Source organism: Loxodonta africana, chromosome 23 (assembly GCF_030014295.1).
Source record: "Loxodonta africana isolate mLoxAfr1 chromosome 23, mLoxAfr1.hap2, whole genome shotgun sequence".
Classification (NCBI taxonomy): Eukaryota; Metazoa; Chordata; class Mammalia; order Proboscidea; family Elephantidae; genus Loxodonta; species Loxodonta africana.
In genome coordinates this window covers 49,860,192-49,877,482 of record NC_087364.1, presented here as the reverse complement: position 1 = coordinate 49,877,482, position 17,291 = coordinate 49,860,192, and the positions used below count along the sequence as shown (strand labels likewise).

Here is a 17,291-nt window from a genome sequence, read left to right as displayed (position 1 = left end):
CTCTATCCTGTAGGGTGGCTATGAGTTGGAATTGACTCCATGGCCATTGGTTTGATTTTTGGTTTTTAGTAGAAGGTATGCACAGTAATAAAGACAGGCAGTCTAGTTGGCTTTGCAGAGTCTTCTCTGCCTGCTGTGAATTGGGCAAATTCAAGCTGTATGTGCCATGAATTCAGTAGGTGCTTTACCCCAAGGTCAACAATTTGTAAATTAAAAAAAAAAAAACTCAGTACTTTACAGGAACATAGCTTTGAACACAAACAACAGATAGCAAATATATTTATTTCAGGGCTTTGAACCAGTTTACTCTGTATCGACCCCTGCTTAGAAATTTGCATTTCTCACAAGTTCCAAGCTGATGCCAAGGATTCCACCCCAGATATTCTGAACCAGAATCTATACCAAGATCCCAGGTGGTTTTTATGAGTCAGAATCTACATTTAACGTGATCCATTACATGAGAGTCACCTGGGATCTTGTTAAAGTATAGATTCCGACCTAGAATATCTGGGGTGGAATCATTGGCATATGCTGGGAACATGTGAGAAATGCAAATTTCTCTGAATGGGTATGAACCAGTTCAAAGCCCTGATTTATGTATGCTTTCTTTGGCTGTCTAACCAAAAGTCGGCACTTGGAATGCACCAGCTGCTCCTTGGAAACCCTATGGGGCAGTTCTACTCTGTCCTATAGGGTTGCTATGAGTTGGAATCAACTCGATGGCAGTGGGCTTCTTTGGCTGTACTACCCAGGAATTTCCTTCTGACTCTCAGTTTTTTGTGTCTGTCAAGATACTACAAACTTTTATTATAAATACCAGGTCACAAATAGACATGCACTCCCATGTTCATTGCAGCATTATTCACAATAGCAAAAATATGGAAACAACCTAAGTGCCCATCAACAGATGAATGGATAAACTATGGTACATACATACAACGGAATACTGTGCAGTGGTAAAGAGCGATGATGAATATGTGAAACATTTCACGACATGGATCAACCTGGAGGACATAAGTCAGTCACAAAAGGCCAAATATTATATGAAAACACTATTATAAAAACTAATGAAAAAGTTTCCACACAGAAAGAAGCAATCTTTGATGGTTATGAGGGAGGGGAGAGGTGGGAAGGAAAAAACACTATCTAGACGATAGATAAGTGGTAACTTTAGTGAAGGGTAAGACAGTACACAATACTAGAGAAGTTAGCACAACTTGACCAAGATAAGGTCATGGAAGCTTCATACCAAAACCAAACCAAACCCGCTGCCGTTGAGTCGATTCCAACTCATAGCGACCCTATAGGACAGAGTAGAACTGCCCCATAGAGTTTCCAAGGAGCGCCTGGTGGATTCGAACTGCCAACCTCTTGGTTAGCAGCTGTAGCACTTAACCACTACGCCACCAGGGTTTCACACACCCAGACTCCCTGAGGGACTGAATTACTGGGCTGAAGGCTAGGGATCCTAGCCTTGGGGGACATCTAGCTCAATTGGCATAACATAATTTATAAAGAAAATGTTCTACATCCTACTTTGGTAAGTAGCGTCTGGGGTCTTAAAAGGTTTTGAGCAGCCATCTAAGATACTCCATTGGTCGCACCCCATTTGGAGCAAGGGAGGATGAAAAAAACCAAAGACACAGGAAAGATTAGTCCAAATGACTAATGGACCACAACTACCACAGCCTCCACCAGACTTGAGTCCAGCACAACTAGATGGTAGCTAGCTACCACTACCGACTGCTCTGACAGAGATCACAATAGAGAGTCGTGGACAGAGCTGGGGAAAAATGTAGAACAAAATTCTAACTCTCAAGAAAGACTGCTCTGACAGAGACTAGAGAACCCCGAGAGTATGGCTCCTGGATGCCCTTTAACTCAGTACTAAAGTTGCTCCTGAGGTTCACCTTTCAGCCAAAGATTAGACAGGCCCATAAAACAAAACAAGTCTTAATGGGCACAGCAGCCCAGGGGCAAGGATGAAAATGCAGGAAGGGACAGGAGAGCTGGTAATAGGGGACCCAAGGTTGAGAAGGGGAGGGTGTTGGCATGTCGTGGAGTTGGCAACCAATGTCACAAAACAATATGTGTGTTGATTGTTTAGTGAGAAACTATTTTACTTCATCTAAAGCACGATAAAAATAGAGAAAGCTCCCAATCAATAAACTCTCCTTTGCCCAACAATATAAATATCAGGTGAATTTCAAGCTACTTTCAACACTCATCTTATGCCAGGTGATCTAAGAAGTATCTGGTCTTACTATATTCTCCAGTCAACAAAACTAGTGTCCCTCCTTATTGAGGAAAGCTGCAGAATGTTTCCATCTTGAACAAAGATAAGGGGAGGGGCAAGATACGCATTTTCAAGGGTTTCAGGAAGATTCTGGCCTCATAACCTGCTTGTTTTTAAGCATGTTGACGCTGTAATATGAGCTAGTTATTAACTGAAGATTTGAAGCAGGAATCTGTTCTTCTAGATTACCAATTTCCCTTGATTCAAAGTCACTGAGAACTTTTCAGAAACGCCATCTGAAAACTCACTTTAATTCATGTATGTGTGCAAGTGGGAATACGTCCTGGCCCACTGGGCAACCGGGGTATCATGATATGTGAGGCTATTGCTGAGATAATAAAAAATAGCTTTTGTTTTCACAACTTGAGTCATGAAGTGCATTTGTTTTTAATTTATTGAGAGAACTAGGCGTTTACCCTTGGTAATAATACTGAAGTTAAAACTGAGACCCGGGCCAAGAAAAAAAAAAGGTAAAAGGAATCCTGGGCGATTGCCCCACCTAGTGGACAAAGTCGTGTACTCCTACTCCTTTGAAGCAGCTTTTAGACAGTGAAAATCGACTGAAGGAAAAAAAAAAAAAAAAACATTTTGAATGATTAATTCATCACCACAGATGGGAAAATAATAAATTAGAAAGTTTGTTTTATCTGCCATAGGGTAACCACTTAAGGAATTTCTCATTGCACTTAGATTTTCAAAATGTAATAATTCTTGAGTGACCAGCCACAGCCATATTTACTACTTACCAAAGTCACAAATATTTGTTCGTTTTGCTTGTATCTGCACTGCATTTTAGATGTTCAGTTAGCTAGCTGGATTTTAGATGTGGGAAATAAATGGCCTTATGTAGACTGGCTTAGGAAAAAATGGCTTCCAGGAATAAATATGCTAAATATAAATGGAAAGAAAAAGACCAGAATCTTAAAACTACTGTTAGATTTTTATTAAGTAATGAGTTTCCACCCTACTTTGTAGGGTGTGTATTTGAGTTATGTTACAAATCAGGTAACTTTTCTGTGCCTATGTTTCTTCATTTACAAAATGAAGGCATGTCAATATTCCATTAAGGATTTATGGAATGGATTATTTATTGGGATTATGTGCCCAATACATTGGTAGATACTGGGAACACAGTAATGAATAAGACACTGTCCCTGCTATCAGAGAACGCAGTCTTTAGATGAGATACAAGAATATATAATTTTAATGTGAGGCAATAAGTGCAGTGATATACTCTACCACAGAGAAGTATCAAAGAATGGTAGCCAGTTCAGTCCCCGAAGGTAAATGGAGTTATGGTCAAGAAAGGCCTGGATAGTTCACAGATATAGGCTAGTGCCAAAGTTTTATTTTCCTGAACAAATTCACAATACTGTATGTGCCACAAAGTATTTCCTACAACCGGAAGTCTCACAGAAGTATTCAGTTGACCCAGGTTAAAGAATGAGGGAGAATTAATAAGCGAGGGAGGAAGGTGGAGAACAAGAGGGCACACCAATACGAGATTGTCAATATGGAGATGGAGGGCAACATTATGGACAGAGTATTTGACAAAACCAGGCTTCTTTGGGGCTCTGAAGGGAATATGACTCCTACTAGATATACCCCCAAAGGGACACTGATCCTGCAAACTGGGGCAGTAGGAGGAGCCCCAGAAGTGTTAGAGCCTTGAGGGCCTGCACACTTGGCCTTTTTTTTTTTTAATGGTTAAAAACTGACCTTTTAGTTCCATCTTCCAGTGAATGAGTGCAGTGCTTGGGTTTAATGTTAGGCTGGCACAGACTTCTTCAGTGGAGTATAGTTTTGTTGCCAGGTGGAAACTCCAGGTTCTGCTCGGCACAACTCGTCTCAGCCAATAAATGAGAAACCGAATTGGGAGAGTGGAAAGGTGCCTTTATTTGTTGCCCAAGGAAAGGAAACAGTTGGGGCTGGTGCCACCAAGACTGCTCAGCGAGGGGGAAGGTTACTTTTAAAGGGTTTACAAGTAAGAAGTTCATACAAGTTACAGCAGCAACATTCTTAATCATATTATGCAGGTGCAGTAGGGTTTACATATAACTTCATGTATCATATGTTCAGCAAATGGCAGTTAAACTCCACCCATAGATGGGAGAGTTACTGTGTATGAGGTGTTTAATGAGCTAAAAGGTTTCCTGAATGTCAACATGGTGCCTAAACCAACTTCTGCCAATTCCCTCTAGTTTTGGGCAGTAGTTAAGGAAAAGGGAACCAGAACTTTAACGTAAAATTACGGGGTGTGCCAAGAAAGCTGCTTGAGGCAGTGGAATATTCTGCAGCCTCGGAACGTCTGTTTTAGTTTGACTATGTTATCAAATAAATTGTGAATACCATGTGGACACACTAAACATTAGCTAATGAAGTGGTTGATGTGGCCAAGTCACCTTTTAACCCAGAGGTGTTGTGAATGGAGCAGTGACTTCCAGAAATAAAATTCTAAGACCTATTGTAGTTCTAGCCACATCTTAATCAACATCTGCACTTAACTTTGAAGTTTTGTTTTTTCATCAGTGGTGGTAGTCTGTGTTTTTTGTTTTTGCTTGTTTTGTTTTGTTTCATGGCTGATGGTTAAAAGAAAAAGACTTGCAAATACAAAATTACTATACTTTAAACCAAGTATTTGAGTTGCCAGAAAATATATGGTTTATTTTTATGTTTAATTCTTTACCTGTATATTTCTGGCTTTAAAAGAGTCAGTTTCCCCTTAAAATTTAAACTTTAAATGGCCTATAAAGATGTGGTGAAGGTCTTAAGTGAATACAACTTTTGTCTTCACAGATACAGGCTAGTTCCAAAGGTTTATTTTCCCGAACAAATTCACGATGTTGTACGTGCCGCGAAGTATTTCCTGCAACCAGAAGTCCTAGAGAAGTATTCGGTTGACCCAAGCAGAATTGGCATTTCTGGTGACAGTGCTGGTGGTAATTTGGCTGCTGCCCTCGGGCAACAGGTAACACCACTGCCTTCAGGTGGTGGTGGTGGTGGGAGGGGTGTATAATAACGTCTAATAAAGCATTCTCCATCACCGAGTGGTAAAGGCTTAGAGGGCTGGGCTGGTCACTAGGTGGCCAAGTTATTCATATGATTGTACTTGGAGAGCTAAAAGATGGGTCGTTGAAGGAGGTGTCATCTCTGAGTCTTTGTTAGAAGAACACTAACATTTTTTTTTAAGTTAACTGATATAGTAATTGAATATGAAATAAGCCAGATCCTCCCAGTACATCCTATGTATATGTGAAGTACTTTTAGAAGGTGAACCATTTAATAAATTATTCCACAAGCATTAATTGGAATAGTAGTAACAAAACTTGTCAACGTAGTTTCCATATGTCTTCAAATAACTTACATGGAGAGGTGAATTTTTTAATTGGAAGATATATAAGTGAGAATTTATTAACTCTCTGGAAAAACAAGAGCATTTTTACTTTAGAAGCAATGAAGAATTCACAAAAGAACTGAAAGATGCAGCTATGTTTTAAAAATCTAACAAAATAGGCATAACTGAAATTTAAAAACAAACATAAGAATATTATTTACAGAATACATTTACAGACAGTTATACAAACAGGTACTATTTTCTCATTCATGGTTCTTTACCCTCATTTTCATGAGCTTTTTTGAGAGTTGGTTGAAAGCTATGGGCCCTCAACTCGAACAAACAAACAAACACAAAGCACATACGCCTGTATAAAAAACTGGCCTGCAATGTTCCGGGGAATGCGGAGTCACTAAAAGTACATAGACTGTATCTCCAGAACCTGGTCTTTATACTAAAGCTTGTAATCATACATACTTCTGAAATCCTAAGACCTTAAATAAGCGATCAAAAATAACGAATAAATAAGTTAAAAACTGGCTAGGTAAAAAACATATGGGAAAAAGCTCAACTACACGTGATAAAATTGTGTAATATAAAAAATGAGAGTGGAGAAAGTTTAACTGAGAAATTGGTGGTAGTAAAAATTAGGAAAATCTACAAAGCAATTTGGCAGTGCGTTTCAACTCTTACAAATCTTAAACTCCATTAACCCAATAATTACTTAGGGAATCTATCAGAAAGCAACAATAATAATATGGGAAACAACACACACATACATTTACACTCACAACATTTATAAACAAAGTTGCTTAACACTATTATTTATAACAGTATATAATTAGAAACAACTCAAATTTTCAGGAAGGAAAAATCTGGCAAATTTTAGAACATCTACATGAAAACATACTATCAAAAATTGTATGTTCAAATAGTAATAGCATGGAAAATAACTATCTTATAATATTATTTAATAATCCAGGAAGCAAAAATATAAATACTGGATTATAGAATTATGATTACAATTATGTAACAGAAAAATATATGAATACATTATGCCTAGAAGTGGTTATCTTTGAGTGGTAGGAATACATGAAACACTTTTTCCCTTTTTCCTATTTTCTGTTTTTTCTCTACTTTGTATAACTTTGCTGTTGAGAATTTATAAAGGAAATTTATAAATATTATCTTATTATTATGAGGAAATTCAGATGGATTTTGATCAGTAAGTCTCCCAATTCCACTTATAAGCTTCCTGAAAAGTGTTAATTAACTCTGGTTAAATATTTTCAGTACAGAGAGTTCAACAACTCACAGGGAAAAAAAATTCATCACTATATTGCTCTAATTGTTAGAAAGCTAAAAATATCCTTTTATGAAATTTCTTTTACTTTTTGTTTTAATAATTTTTACTGTGCTTTAAGTGAAAGTTTACAAATCAAGTCAGTCTGTCACATATAAGCTTATATACACCTTACTCCGTACTCCCACTTACTCTCCCCCTAATGAGTCAGCCCGCTCCCTCATTCCAGGCTCTCCTTTCATGACAATTTTGCCAGTTTCTAACCCTCTCTACCCTCCCATCTCCCCTCCAGACAGGAGATGCCAACACAGTCTCAAGTGTCCACCTGATACAAGTAGCTCACTCTTCATCAGCATCTCTCTCCAACCCATTGTCCAGTCCCTTCCACGTCTGATGAGTTGTCTTCGGGAATGGTTCCTGTCCTAGGCCAACAGAAGGTTTGGGGACCATGACTGCCAGGATTCCTCTAGTCTCAGTCAGACCATTAAGTCTGGTCTTTTTATGAGAATTTGGGGTCTGCATCCCCCTGATCTCCTGCTTCCTCAGGGGTTCTCTGTTGTGCTCCCTGTCAGGGCAGTCATCGGTTGTGGCCGGGCACCATGTAGTTCTTCTGGTCTCAGGATGATGTAAGTCTCTGGTTCATGTGGCCCTTTGTCTTTTGGGCTCATAGTTATCATGTGACCTTGGTGTTCTTCATTCTCCTTTGACCCAGGTGGGTTGAGACTAATTGATGCATCTTAGATGGCTGCTTGTTAGCATTTAAGACCCCAGACGCCACATTTCAAAGTGGGATGCAGAATGTTTTCATAATAGAATTATTTTGCCAATTGACTTAGAGGTCCCCTTAAGCCATAGTCCCCAAACCCCCGCCCTTGCTCCGCTGACCTTTGAAGCATTCAGTTTATCCCGGAAACTTCTTTGCTTTTGGTCCAGTCCAGTTGAGCTGACCTTCCGTGTATTGAGTATTGTCCTTCCCTTCACCTAAAGTAGATCTTATCTACTAACTAATCAGTAAATAACCCTCTCCCACCCTTCCTCCCTCCCCCCCTCATAACCACAAAAGTATGTGTTCTTCTCAGTTTATACTATTTCTCAAGATCTTATTATAGTGCTCTTATACAATATTTGTCCTTTTGCCTCTGACTAATGTCACTCAGCATAATGCCTTCCAGGTTCCTCCATGTTATGAAATGTTTCATAGATTCGTCACTGTTCTTTATTGATGCGTAGTATTCCATTGTGTGAATATACCGTAATTTATTTAACCATTCATCCATTGATGGACACCTTGGTTGCTTCCAGCTTTTTGCTATTGTAAACAGAGCTGCAGTAAACATGGGTGTGCATATATCTGTTCGTGTAAAGGCTCTTATTTCTCTAGGGTATATTCCGAGGAGTGGGATTTCTGGGTTATATGGTAGTTCTATTTCTAACTTTTTAAGAAAACGCCAGATAGATTTCCAAAGTGGTTGTATCATTTTACATTCCCACGAGCAGTGTATAAGAGTTCCAGTCTCTCCGCAGCCTCTCCAACATTTATTATTTTGTGTTTTTTGGATTAATGCCAGCCTTGTTGGAGTGAGATGGAATCTCATTGTAGTTTTCATTTGCATTTCTCTAATGGCTAATGATCGAGACCATTTTCTCACGTATCTGTTAGCTGCCTGAACATCTTCTTTAGTGAAGTGCGTGTTCATATCCTTTGCCCACTTTTTGATTGGGTTGTTTGTCTTTTTGTGGTTGAGTTTTAACAGAATCATATAGATTTTAGAGATCAGGCGCTGGTCGGAGATGTCATAGCTGAAAATTCTTTCCCAATCTGTAGGTGGTCTTTTTACTCTTTTGGTGAAGTCTTTAGATGAGCAGAACACTAACATTTTTGAGGACTTACTTGCTCCTTAGAGATATGCATGGAACTTACGGATCTACTGTTCCTTTTCACTTGCAAAACAGATCTTTTTGCTTAAATTCCAATTACTAAAATTGTTTCCTTAGAACTTTGAACCAAGTTAAAAAGGTGTTTCTCAGTTATTTTTTTATATATCTATAAAAAGATTAAATGGTTTATCCATTTTAAATGCTATATTGCAAGTTAATCTGAACTTTAGTTGATTCTTTGAATACTATGTCCAGCCCTAATGTACCCATATTGTTTGGCAGCTCTGTAAACTCAAGATAAGCACATTTTCTTCATTTTATGGATTAAATAACTTAAGAATGGCATTCTGTTTCCTCACCTCCAAATTTCTTTTGGTATCCATGAATAGCATTTCCTTTTTATTTGTAATGTGTATTGGTTCCTGTCTCCTTTGCTGTAATTAAAGAACTCAGTTCTCCTCTTCACATTGGCAAGTTTGCTATCCATGTATCCAAATGTGGGAAGAAGAAAATCTGGGTAAGAAGAAAAGCAGCATAGCATTAAAGCCAGACAGAACTGCAGTTGAATCCAGGCCCCACCCTTTCAGAGCTACAGGGCTATGGGAAAGTCCTTTCACCTCTCTGAGCCTCAGGAAAATGAGGATAACATCATCTGATGGCAGGGCTCTGGAGAGGGCTTAGTGAGATGATGCATACACAGATCTTGGCACAAATTAATAATCTTTTCCTCTTGCTATTGCAGAGTAGTTACATCTTGGGGATGGGGTTCTAAGGCCTGGGTATGAAACACTGTATGGCTAAAGTTACCTTGAAGATCAGTTAGTTGCCTATGCAGCACAGTGACCTAGTTAGTTTTTAGATGTTACATGAAAAATACATAGTTTTAGGCACTAGAATTATAAAATGAGATGATATATTCACACTGAAGGGAGGCATGGGGGAATGAGATCTGCTGAGGCAGGGGATTCACATTCCCGTTTCAGCTTGACCCTGGGTCACGTGCTAAGGCAGTAGAATGGAGGTGCATTGCCAGCACTATTTAAATTCTCACTCTTACCAAGCATGAAGATTAAAAGCTTATCTGAGGGGGTGTCCTGAGGTCCACCGAAACACCTTTGAAGTCCCATCATCTGTTCATTTAGATTTTCTTACCCCTCTTCTCTGGAAGAGCCAGGCTAGATTTTTCTCCCTAGGAATCCATTGCCTATAAAATTGAGTAAGTTTTGCCATATCCGTCCATGATATGCAGCCACATGTCTTAAGTGCCGTAAGATAGACACAAGTAATGTGTTAATGGAGGTTGAAAGACCTAAGCGATCATGTGCCCTAGAAGGAAGGGCTCACTCAAAACTGTAAGTTGCAAACATCATACCTTTCTTCATTAATACCCAGCAGCTTGATCTGGTGGTAGTGGTGATGGGGGTGGGGGGGATTTTTTTTTTAAACTATATATTACTAAATACCATGCTTAGTGAAAATTTAAGATGTATGTATGCCCTTGACTGATTGAAAGTAACACATTGAGCTACTGTGGTTTCTGTAAAAGGAGCTATGTCTAGTAGAATAATTTGTTTGCTTCCTTTTCTCCAGTTTAGTCAAGACGCCAGTCTAAGAAACAAGCTCAAACTGCAAGCTTTAATTTATCCGGTTCTTCAAGCTCTAGATTTTAACACACCCTCTTATCAGCAGAATGCGAACACCCCAATCCTGCCCCGCTACGTCATGGTGAAGTATTGGGTGGATTACTTCAAAGGCAACTATGACTTTGTCCAGGCAATGATAGTTAACAATCACACCTCCCTTGATGTGCAAGAGGCTGCTGCCCTCAGGGCCCGTCTAAACTGGACATCCCTCTTGCCTGCATCCATCACAAAGAACTACAAGCCAGTCATGCACACCACGGGCAATGCCAGGATTGTCCAGGAGATCCCTCAGTTGCTCGATGCCCGTTCTTCCCCACTTATTGCAGACCAGGAAGTCCTCCAGCACCTCCCAAAGACCTATATTCTCACCTGTGAGTATGACGTCCTAAGAGACGATGGGATCATGTATGCAAAGCGTTTGGAGAATGCAGGTGTGGAGGTGACCCTTGACCACTTTGAGGATTGCTTCCACGGGTGCATGATTTTTACCAGCTGGCCCACCAACTTCTCAGTGGGAATCCGGACTAGAAATAGTTATATCAAGTGGCTGGATCAAAACCTATAAAGGAGTACAACTTCTAGAAGGCTTGAGCCTCTCTTGACCTCTTGAAACTGCTTTGAAAGACATGCACTTTTTAGTTGACCGATTTCTCCATTGCTTGTGACTTATGGAATCTCTAGTCCCTGCAGACTTTTTGATGGTTGTGTTTTGTTTTGTTTAATGAACTTAATTAACTTAAGTGCAAAACATCTGCACCTGGTTCCCAAAGTGGATCAGTCTGTCTGTTATGGTGGTTTTAGCCAAACAACTCCTAATACACACAGCTGGAGAAAGCAGGGCCAGGAGCTGGAAATAGCTTTGGGTCCTGGCTTTGTTAGATACTTTTTTTTAGAAGAAATTCTTCCATTGCTTCTCAGCCTGTTGGCTAAGCTCAAGTGCAGAAGAAATTCCTCCAGCTGTAAACGATATCATGATCTTTAATGAGTTAAGAAAATGTGGTCTCTTTTCAACTTGCTAGAATTTACTTTGGGTTCAGAGCAGTGTTAAATGTGTGCACTTTAAGGTCAGTGCTGGGTCAGAGTGCCCTTCGTTGTTTACGGATGGACGGTTTCATTTCCTATAGGAGTTTTGGCAAAGGCAAGGAGAAGTGTCTTAGAGGACTTCATTTTATGAGATAGCTATCCATAAGTTGGATTGTAATACTTGAAAGCTACTTTCCACCACTCTTACTAGAAAATATGAGGTTGCATGCACTGAATACCTGCACATAATTAAGTTTTTGTTGCTTTTCGTGAGCTGTCTCCTTGGGAGATCTTTTGGGAACAAGTTTATTTAGATCAAGGATAATTTTTTTTAATTTTAGAACAAGTAAAAACAGGCAAATGAAATACTTTGTTGTGTCATAATGAATACTTCTGACATAAATTACCAAGAGCAGTGTGTATATATTTGGCATAGTTAGAAAAGGAAATGAATTTAATATAGTTTAAAATTATGAAAAATACCTTTAGAAGGTCTAGTTTATTCTTGAAAACTCATCCTTTTTCACTTATATGGCTTTAAAAATGGGGCTATTTTGGAATATATAATGTATTGTTTATTTTTTAAGGTTATTTAATGTTAATATATGCGGCTAGACTTAGAATTTTTCAAAAGTAATGACTGCGATGAATATTTAAAATAATGGTATTTTTGAAAAACTACCTTAGGGTTTAAAAAACTACCTTAGAGTTATATCCATATTTAATTTTGTGGAAAGAGATAAAATAGTTATTAGTACTATTAAACATTAAGCCTATTTTGATGTTTTGCATATGTAAATTAAAATAATTAGTAACTGTGAGTACATTTGATAAAGTCATCTATGTTTATGGTTCATGAGCTTAGGAAAGACCCAGGCTGCTCCTCTCTGTTCTCTATGGCCAGGGCGACACTAGCTCATATGCTTTTGGGTAAAGGGCATACACTGGTACATAGTACCTATACCCTTCGTTTCTCCTTCCAGCCAGATCTAGAAGTTCCCATACCCAAGTTTAACTTCATGTAAAGCCTTCACTGCCAGTGGGAATATCTTTGGCATAGCAAGGAGCTCCAATTTGGATTTGGTAGCTGTGCCTCTGCCCTTCTTCCTGCCCCCTTCCTTCTGTTCCCACTCCATGCTCCTTTTAGGGACTGCAGAAAGCTGCACTGTAACCAGGTAACTGTATCAGGGGAGAGGAAGTTGAACATTTTCTCTCCACTAAAGGATGGGTATTTCCCCACTTCTGGCAGTGGAATGACAAATGAAAACTTGCATCCTTTTTTTTTTCATTTATTGTATGAGCTAATAGCATTATTGTATGAGCTAATGCAAAACAGAAGTAAATGCAGTAGTGTGTGTGCCTGTGTGTGTATGAAAATAACCATACAAGCTAACTTGCTAAGGTACTTAGGTAATTTACTTACCATGTTTGGACCTTTTCTTCCTTTCCTCTAAAATCAGCAAGTTGGATTACTTGATCTATAAGGTCTCATCCAACTATAAGTTCCAACCATCTTGTCAGGTGGCAAATCGTATTGGCCTCTTCTTCTATGGTGGTTTTTTTAAGGCTGTTATTCCATATATACAGACACTTGCATCAGCAATGATTTTTCTTTCTAGAAAACTGGAATTTTAGTTAGTACTCTATGATGTTTTTTACTCTATGATAGCTGTATCCTTCACATGATACTATTCTTTTTGAGACAATTTGAAGGAACCAAAGTTTGGACCTTATTTTGGGGGTCATCTACCTCTAAGAAAGCAGAAAAATAATATGTGCACAAAATTCCTTAAAATGACACCCCACCCCCCGAGGTGTGAGCCACATCCTAAAGACATTATATTACAGATTTCTAAAGTGTTCTCTTGAATGAAAAGGGAGTGAAGAAAAAAAAGGGGTTAACCACTGTTTCTGATGAAATACTTGAACTTCACTGGCGATTTTAAGTATGTGATTAATTTGTGAGTTTTAAATATGTGAATAATTTGTCTAGTAACTTACACTGCATCCCACCTCAGACTTTGCTATAATGAAAGTCTGCTTGGGATAACGACAACTGCAAATCATGATACATGAAAATCACTGGATATAAATTAGCCTATAACCACAACAATGGACTCAAGCATACCAGTGAACTTGAAGATGGCACAGGACTGGGCAGTACTTCATTCTGTTATAGAAGATATTTTGGTTTGGGGTGAATTTATTGTTCTTTGAGTTTTTGTTTGTATTAAAAAAAAAAAATTATGCTCTCTGCAGTTTTTTTTTTTAGTGTTATGGCTTTGTTTTGTTTTCCTATTTTATGAAAAAGCTGATAATCTTTATTGTAATCATTGTCTGTGAAATATGAATGCAAATATATGAAGAAAAAACCTTAAAGTTAAGTGCTATAAAATATAGTGAAATGTAAATTAGTTTTAGTGTTTTAGCATTTATTTGTGAAGAATTTTAGACTATTGTATAATTATCTTCATGGATATAATAATATTTTATGCATGACCTTTTAACTTTGGACTTTTTGCTTATTTCCCACTATGAAAGGGGAGGCAGATTTTATGAAGGGTTTTAGTAGCAAATATATTTTATAAAATGAAAATCCAGTATGGAAAATCTAGCATCTATCTGTTTTGAATCATATTTGGAAATAAAATGGCTCCATCTGAGAATGTGACTCTTTCACTTCCCCTTGTCTCATTTTCTGGTTCACACCTAAGACAGTGTTCTCTCTGTACCCCACAGCTGTAGCACAATCTTCCCCAAGTCTTCTGCTCACTGGCGTACCCCAGCTGCCTTTCACCACCGAGAGTGGGTCAGTGGCCTCCCTGATGACACTGATTTCATGTGTGGAGAAAGTATGAGCTGCCCGTATTGGGGAAACTAGCCTTGGACTGGCTAAAATATTCATAAAAGCCAGGCAGGCCCTGGGATTGGCACCTTCAAAACAAGCCAAGTAATTACATATTTTAAGAAGGGATGTCTGAACTATGTGAAGATCACCAAAAAACCAAGAGACAAGGACTGTCTTAGTCATCTAGTGCTGCTATAACAGAAATACCACAAGTGGATGGCTTTAACAAAGGGAAATTTATTTTCTCAGTCTAGTAGGCTAGAAATCCAAATCCAGGGCGTCAGCTCCAGGGGAAGGCTTTCCATCTCTGTTGGCTCTGGAGGAAGGTCCTTTTCATCAATCTTCCCCTGGACTAGGAGCTTCTGCATGCAGGAACCTCAGGTCCAAAGGACACACTTTGCTCCAGGCACTGCTTTCTTGGTGGTACGAGGTCCTCACTTACTCTCTCCTTGCTTCCCTTTCATGTCTTGTAAGATAAAGGTGGTGCAGGCCACACTACAGGGAAACCCCCTTTACATTGGATCAGGGATATGACCTTAGTAAGGGCATTATGATCCTACCCCAATCCTCTTTAACATAAAATTACAATCACAAAATGGAGGACAACCACACAATACTGGGAAGTATGGCCTAACCAAGTTGACACATATTTTGGGGGGACATAATTCAATCCATGACAAGGACCTTCCTCCAGAGCTGACAGAGAGAAAGGCTTTCCCTAAATCCAGCATCCTGAATTTGGACTTCTAGCCTCCTAAATTGTGAGAAAAGAAATTTGTTTGTTAAAGCAAATAAGTTTGTTAAAAAGAAAAAAAAGGGTGTCTTAGGGTTCTCTAGAGAAACAGAACTTGTGGGAAATACACACACACATATATATGTATATACACACACAGACAGAAAGTGATTTATTCTAAGAAATTGTCTCACATGATTGTGGGGGCTGGCAAGTCTGTAAAGTATAGACCAGGTAACAGGCTGGAGATTCCTGCAGTTTTGTCTCAAAATCTGTAGGTTAGGTGACAGGAAGAGTGAAGAGGTTCTGGAAAAATGTCTATAGTCTGGAGCAGAATACACCCTTGGAAAACTCCCTTTTTTCTCGTAAGGCCTTCAACTGATTGGTTAAGGCCCACCATGTTATGGAGCGTAATCTGCTTAAGGCCAGCTGATTTAATCACACCTAACTACTTCACAACACAGCCTAGACTAGTGTTTGATCAAACAACTGGGGCACCATAGCCTAGCCAAATTGACCGATAAAATTAACCATCACAAGGGGCAATCATAATCCAAATGAATTTAGGCTTGCCCAGTTCAGCCAAAAGAAATGGCAATATCATTGAAGGCAGGTTCTCAGATTGACCCTGTCATCTCATGCAAATCTAATAATTTCACACTGGAGTTTATTATGCTTAGTTCATATCAGAATCCCAGGAATTTACAAAACTTATTTTCAAAGTGAATTGTCTGTATTGGTTATAAATGGTCACAAAAAAAAATTGCCATTGAGAAATTTCCCTTCTATTCCAATCTTTAGGGGTTTCATCAAGAAAAGGTGTTAGATTTTATCAAATTCTTTTTCTGCACCCATAGAGATGATCATATGCTTCTTTTCCTTTGTTCTATTGATGTGGTGTATTAGGTTGGTTGATTTTCTAATGATGAACCGTCCTACAATCTTGGACTAAATCCCACTTGGTCATGGTGTATGACTGTTTTAATATGCAGTTGGATTCTGTTTGTTAGTATTTTGTTGAGGATTTTTGTATCTATATTCATAATTGGCCTGTAGTTTTCTTGTGGTGTCTGTCTAGTTTGAGTTTCAGGGTTATGTTTGCATCATAGACTGAATTAGGGAGTATTCCTTCATTCTCTGTCTTTTGGAAGAGTTTGAACAGTATTGCTGTCAGTTCTCTAAATGCCTGGTAGAACTCCCCAGTGAAGCCATCTGGTCCAGGACTCTTTTTGTCAGGAGCCTTTTGAGCACTGATTCAATTTCTTCACTTGTTATTGGTCTGTTGAGACTTTCTATTTCTTCTTAAGTCAGTTTGGGTATGTTGTGTGCTTCTAAGAATTTGTCCATTTCATCTAGGTTATCCAGTTTGTTGTCAAACAGTTGTTCATAGTATTCTAATTCTGTTTATTTCTATCAGGTAAGTCGTAACACCTGCCTCGTTCATTGTTTATATTAGTTATTTCCATCTTCGTTAGTATAGCTGAAGGCTTGTCAATTTTATTGATTTTTTCAAAGAACCAACTTCTGATTTTATTCTTCTCTCCATTGTTTTTTATTTTATTTATTTATGCTCTAATCTTTGTTATATCTTTTCCTCTGGTAGGCTTAGGCTTAGTTTGCTCTTCTCTTTCTAGTTTCTGGAGTTACTGAGTTCAGCTATTAATTTGAGATCTTCTCTTTTTATGTAGACTGGGTATGTATATTGCTATAAGTCTCCCTCTGAGTACTGCCTTCGCTGCAAAATATTACTGAGTGACTGGATAAAATGATGATTTTTTTTTTCTTCCTTCCACAACTGCATTTTTTTTTTTAACAGACATAGGGGTTTTTGCTATGTTGAGTAAAGTGTTGCAAACTGCCCTTAAAAGAATAATCTACATAATACATTCATAAATTTTCCACAGAAGCCAATTTAAGTGTTTGAGAACTTTTAACCAAAGCAATTCCACCACATTTAGAATGCTATCTTTTCTCTATTTTGATTATTTTTTAATATAGAATCAAATTCTCTTTTTTACTCCACTTGAAGCCAAAGAATAAAGAATTAATATTTCTTTTGCGTGACCATAGATTAAAGTTATTTTAAATATTCTACTTTAAGTCAAATGGTTTACTGAGCTAAATACCATCATCCCTGCTTACTTCAATCCCACAACTCTCAGAAAATGAAGTTCCCTTTCTTCTGTTCTAAGCCAATATACCTCAGTTTGGGCCCTTAATCTCATTCATTATT

At 38.4% G+C, this 17,291-nt stretch overlaps 1 protein-coding gene across 4 annotated transcripts in view; it reads left to right on the top strand.

Annotated features, from left to right (window-relative positions):
* Positions 1-14,262, top strand: part of NCEH1 (neutral cholesterol ester hydrolase 1) — a 76,690-nt gene extending 62,428 nt beyond the window's left edge. For 2 of the 4 annotated variants that reach the window (XM_064275481.1, XM_023555497.2), the window contains 2 exons: positions 5,093-5,264; positions 10,402-14,261. In XM_064275481.1, the coding sequence (XP_064131551.1) occupies positions 5,093-5,264; positions 10,402-11,019 (790 nt within the window). In that variant the 3' untranslated portion in view covers positions 11,020-14,261. Of the gene's footprint in view, positions 1-5,092; positions 5,265-10,401 lie in introns of all 4 variants that reach the window. The other 2 variants (XM_023555498.2, XM_010596029.3) reach the window with 2 other exon arrangements.
* Positions 14,263-17,291: the final 3,029 nt, after the last annotated feature.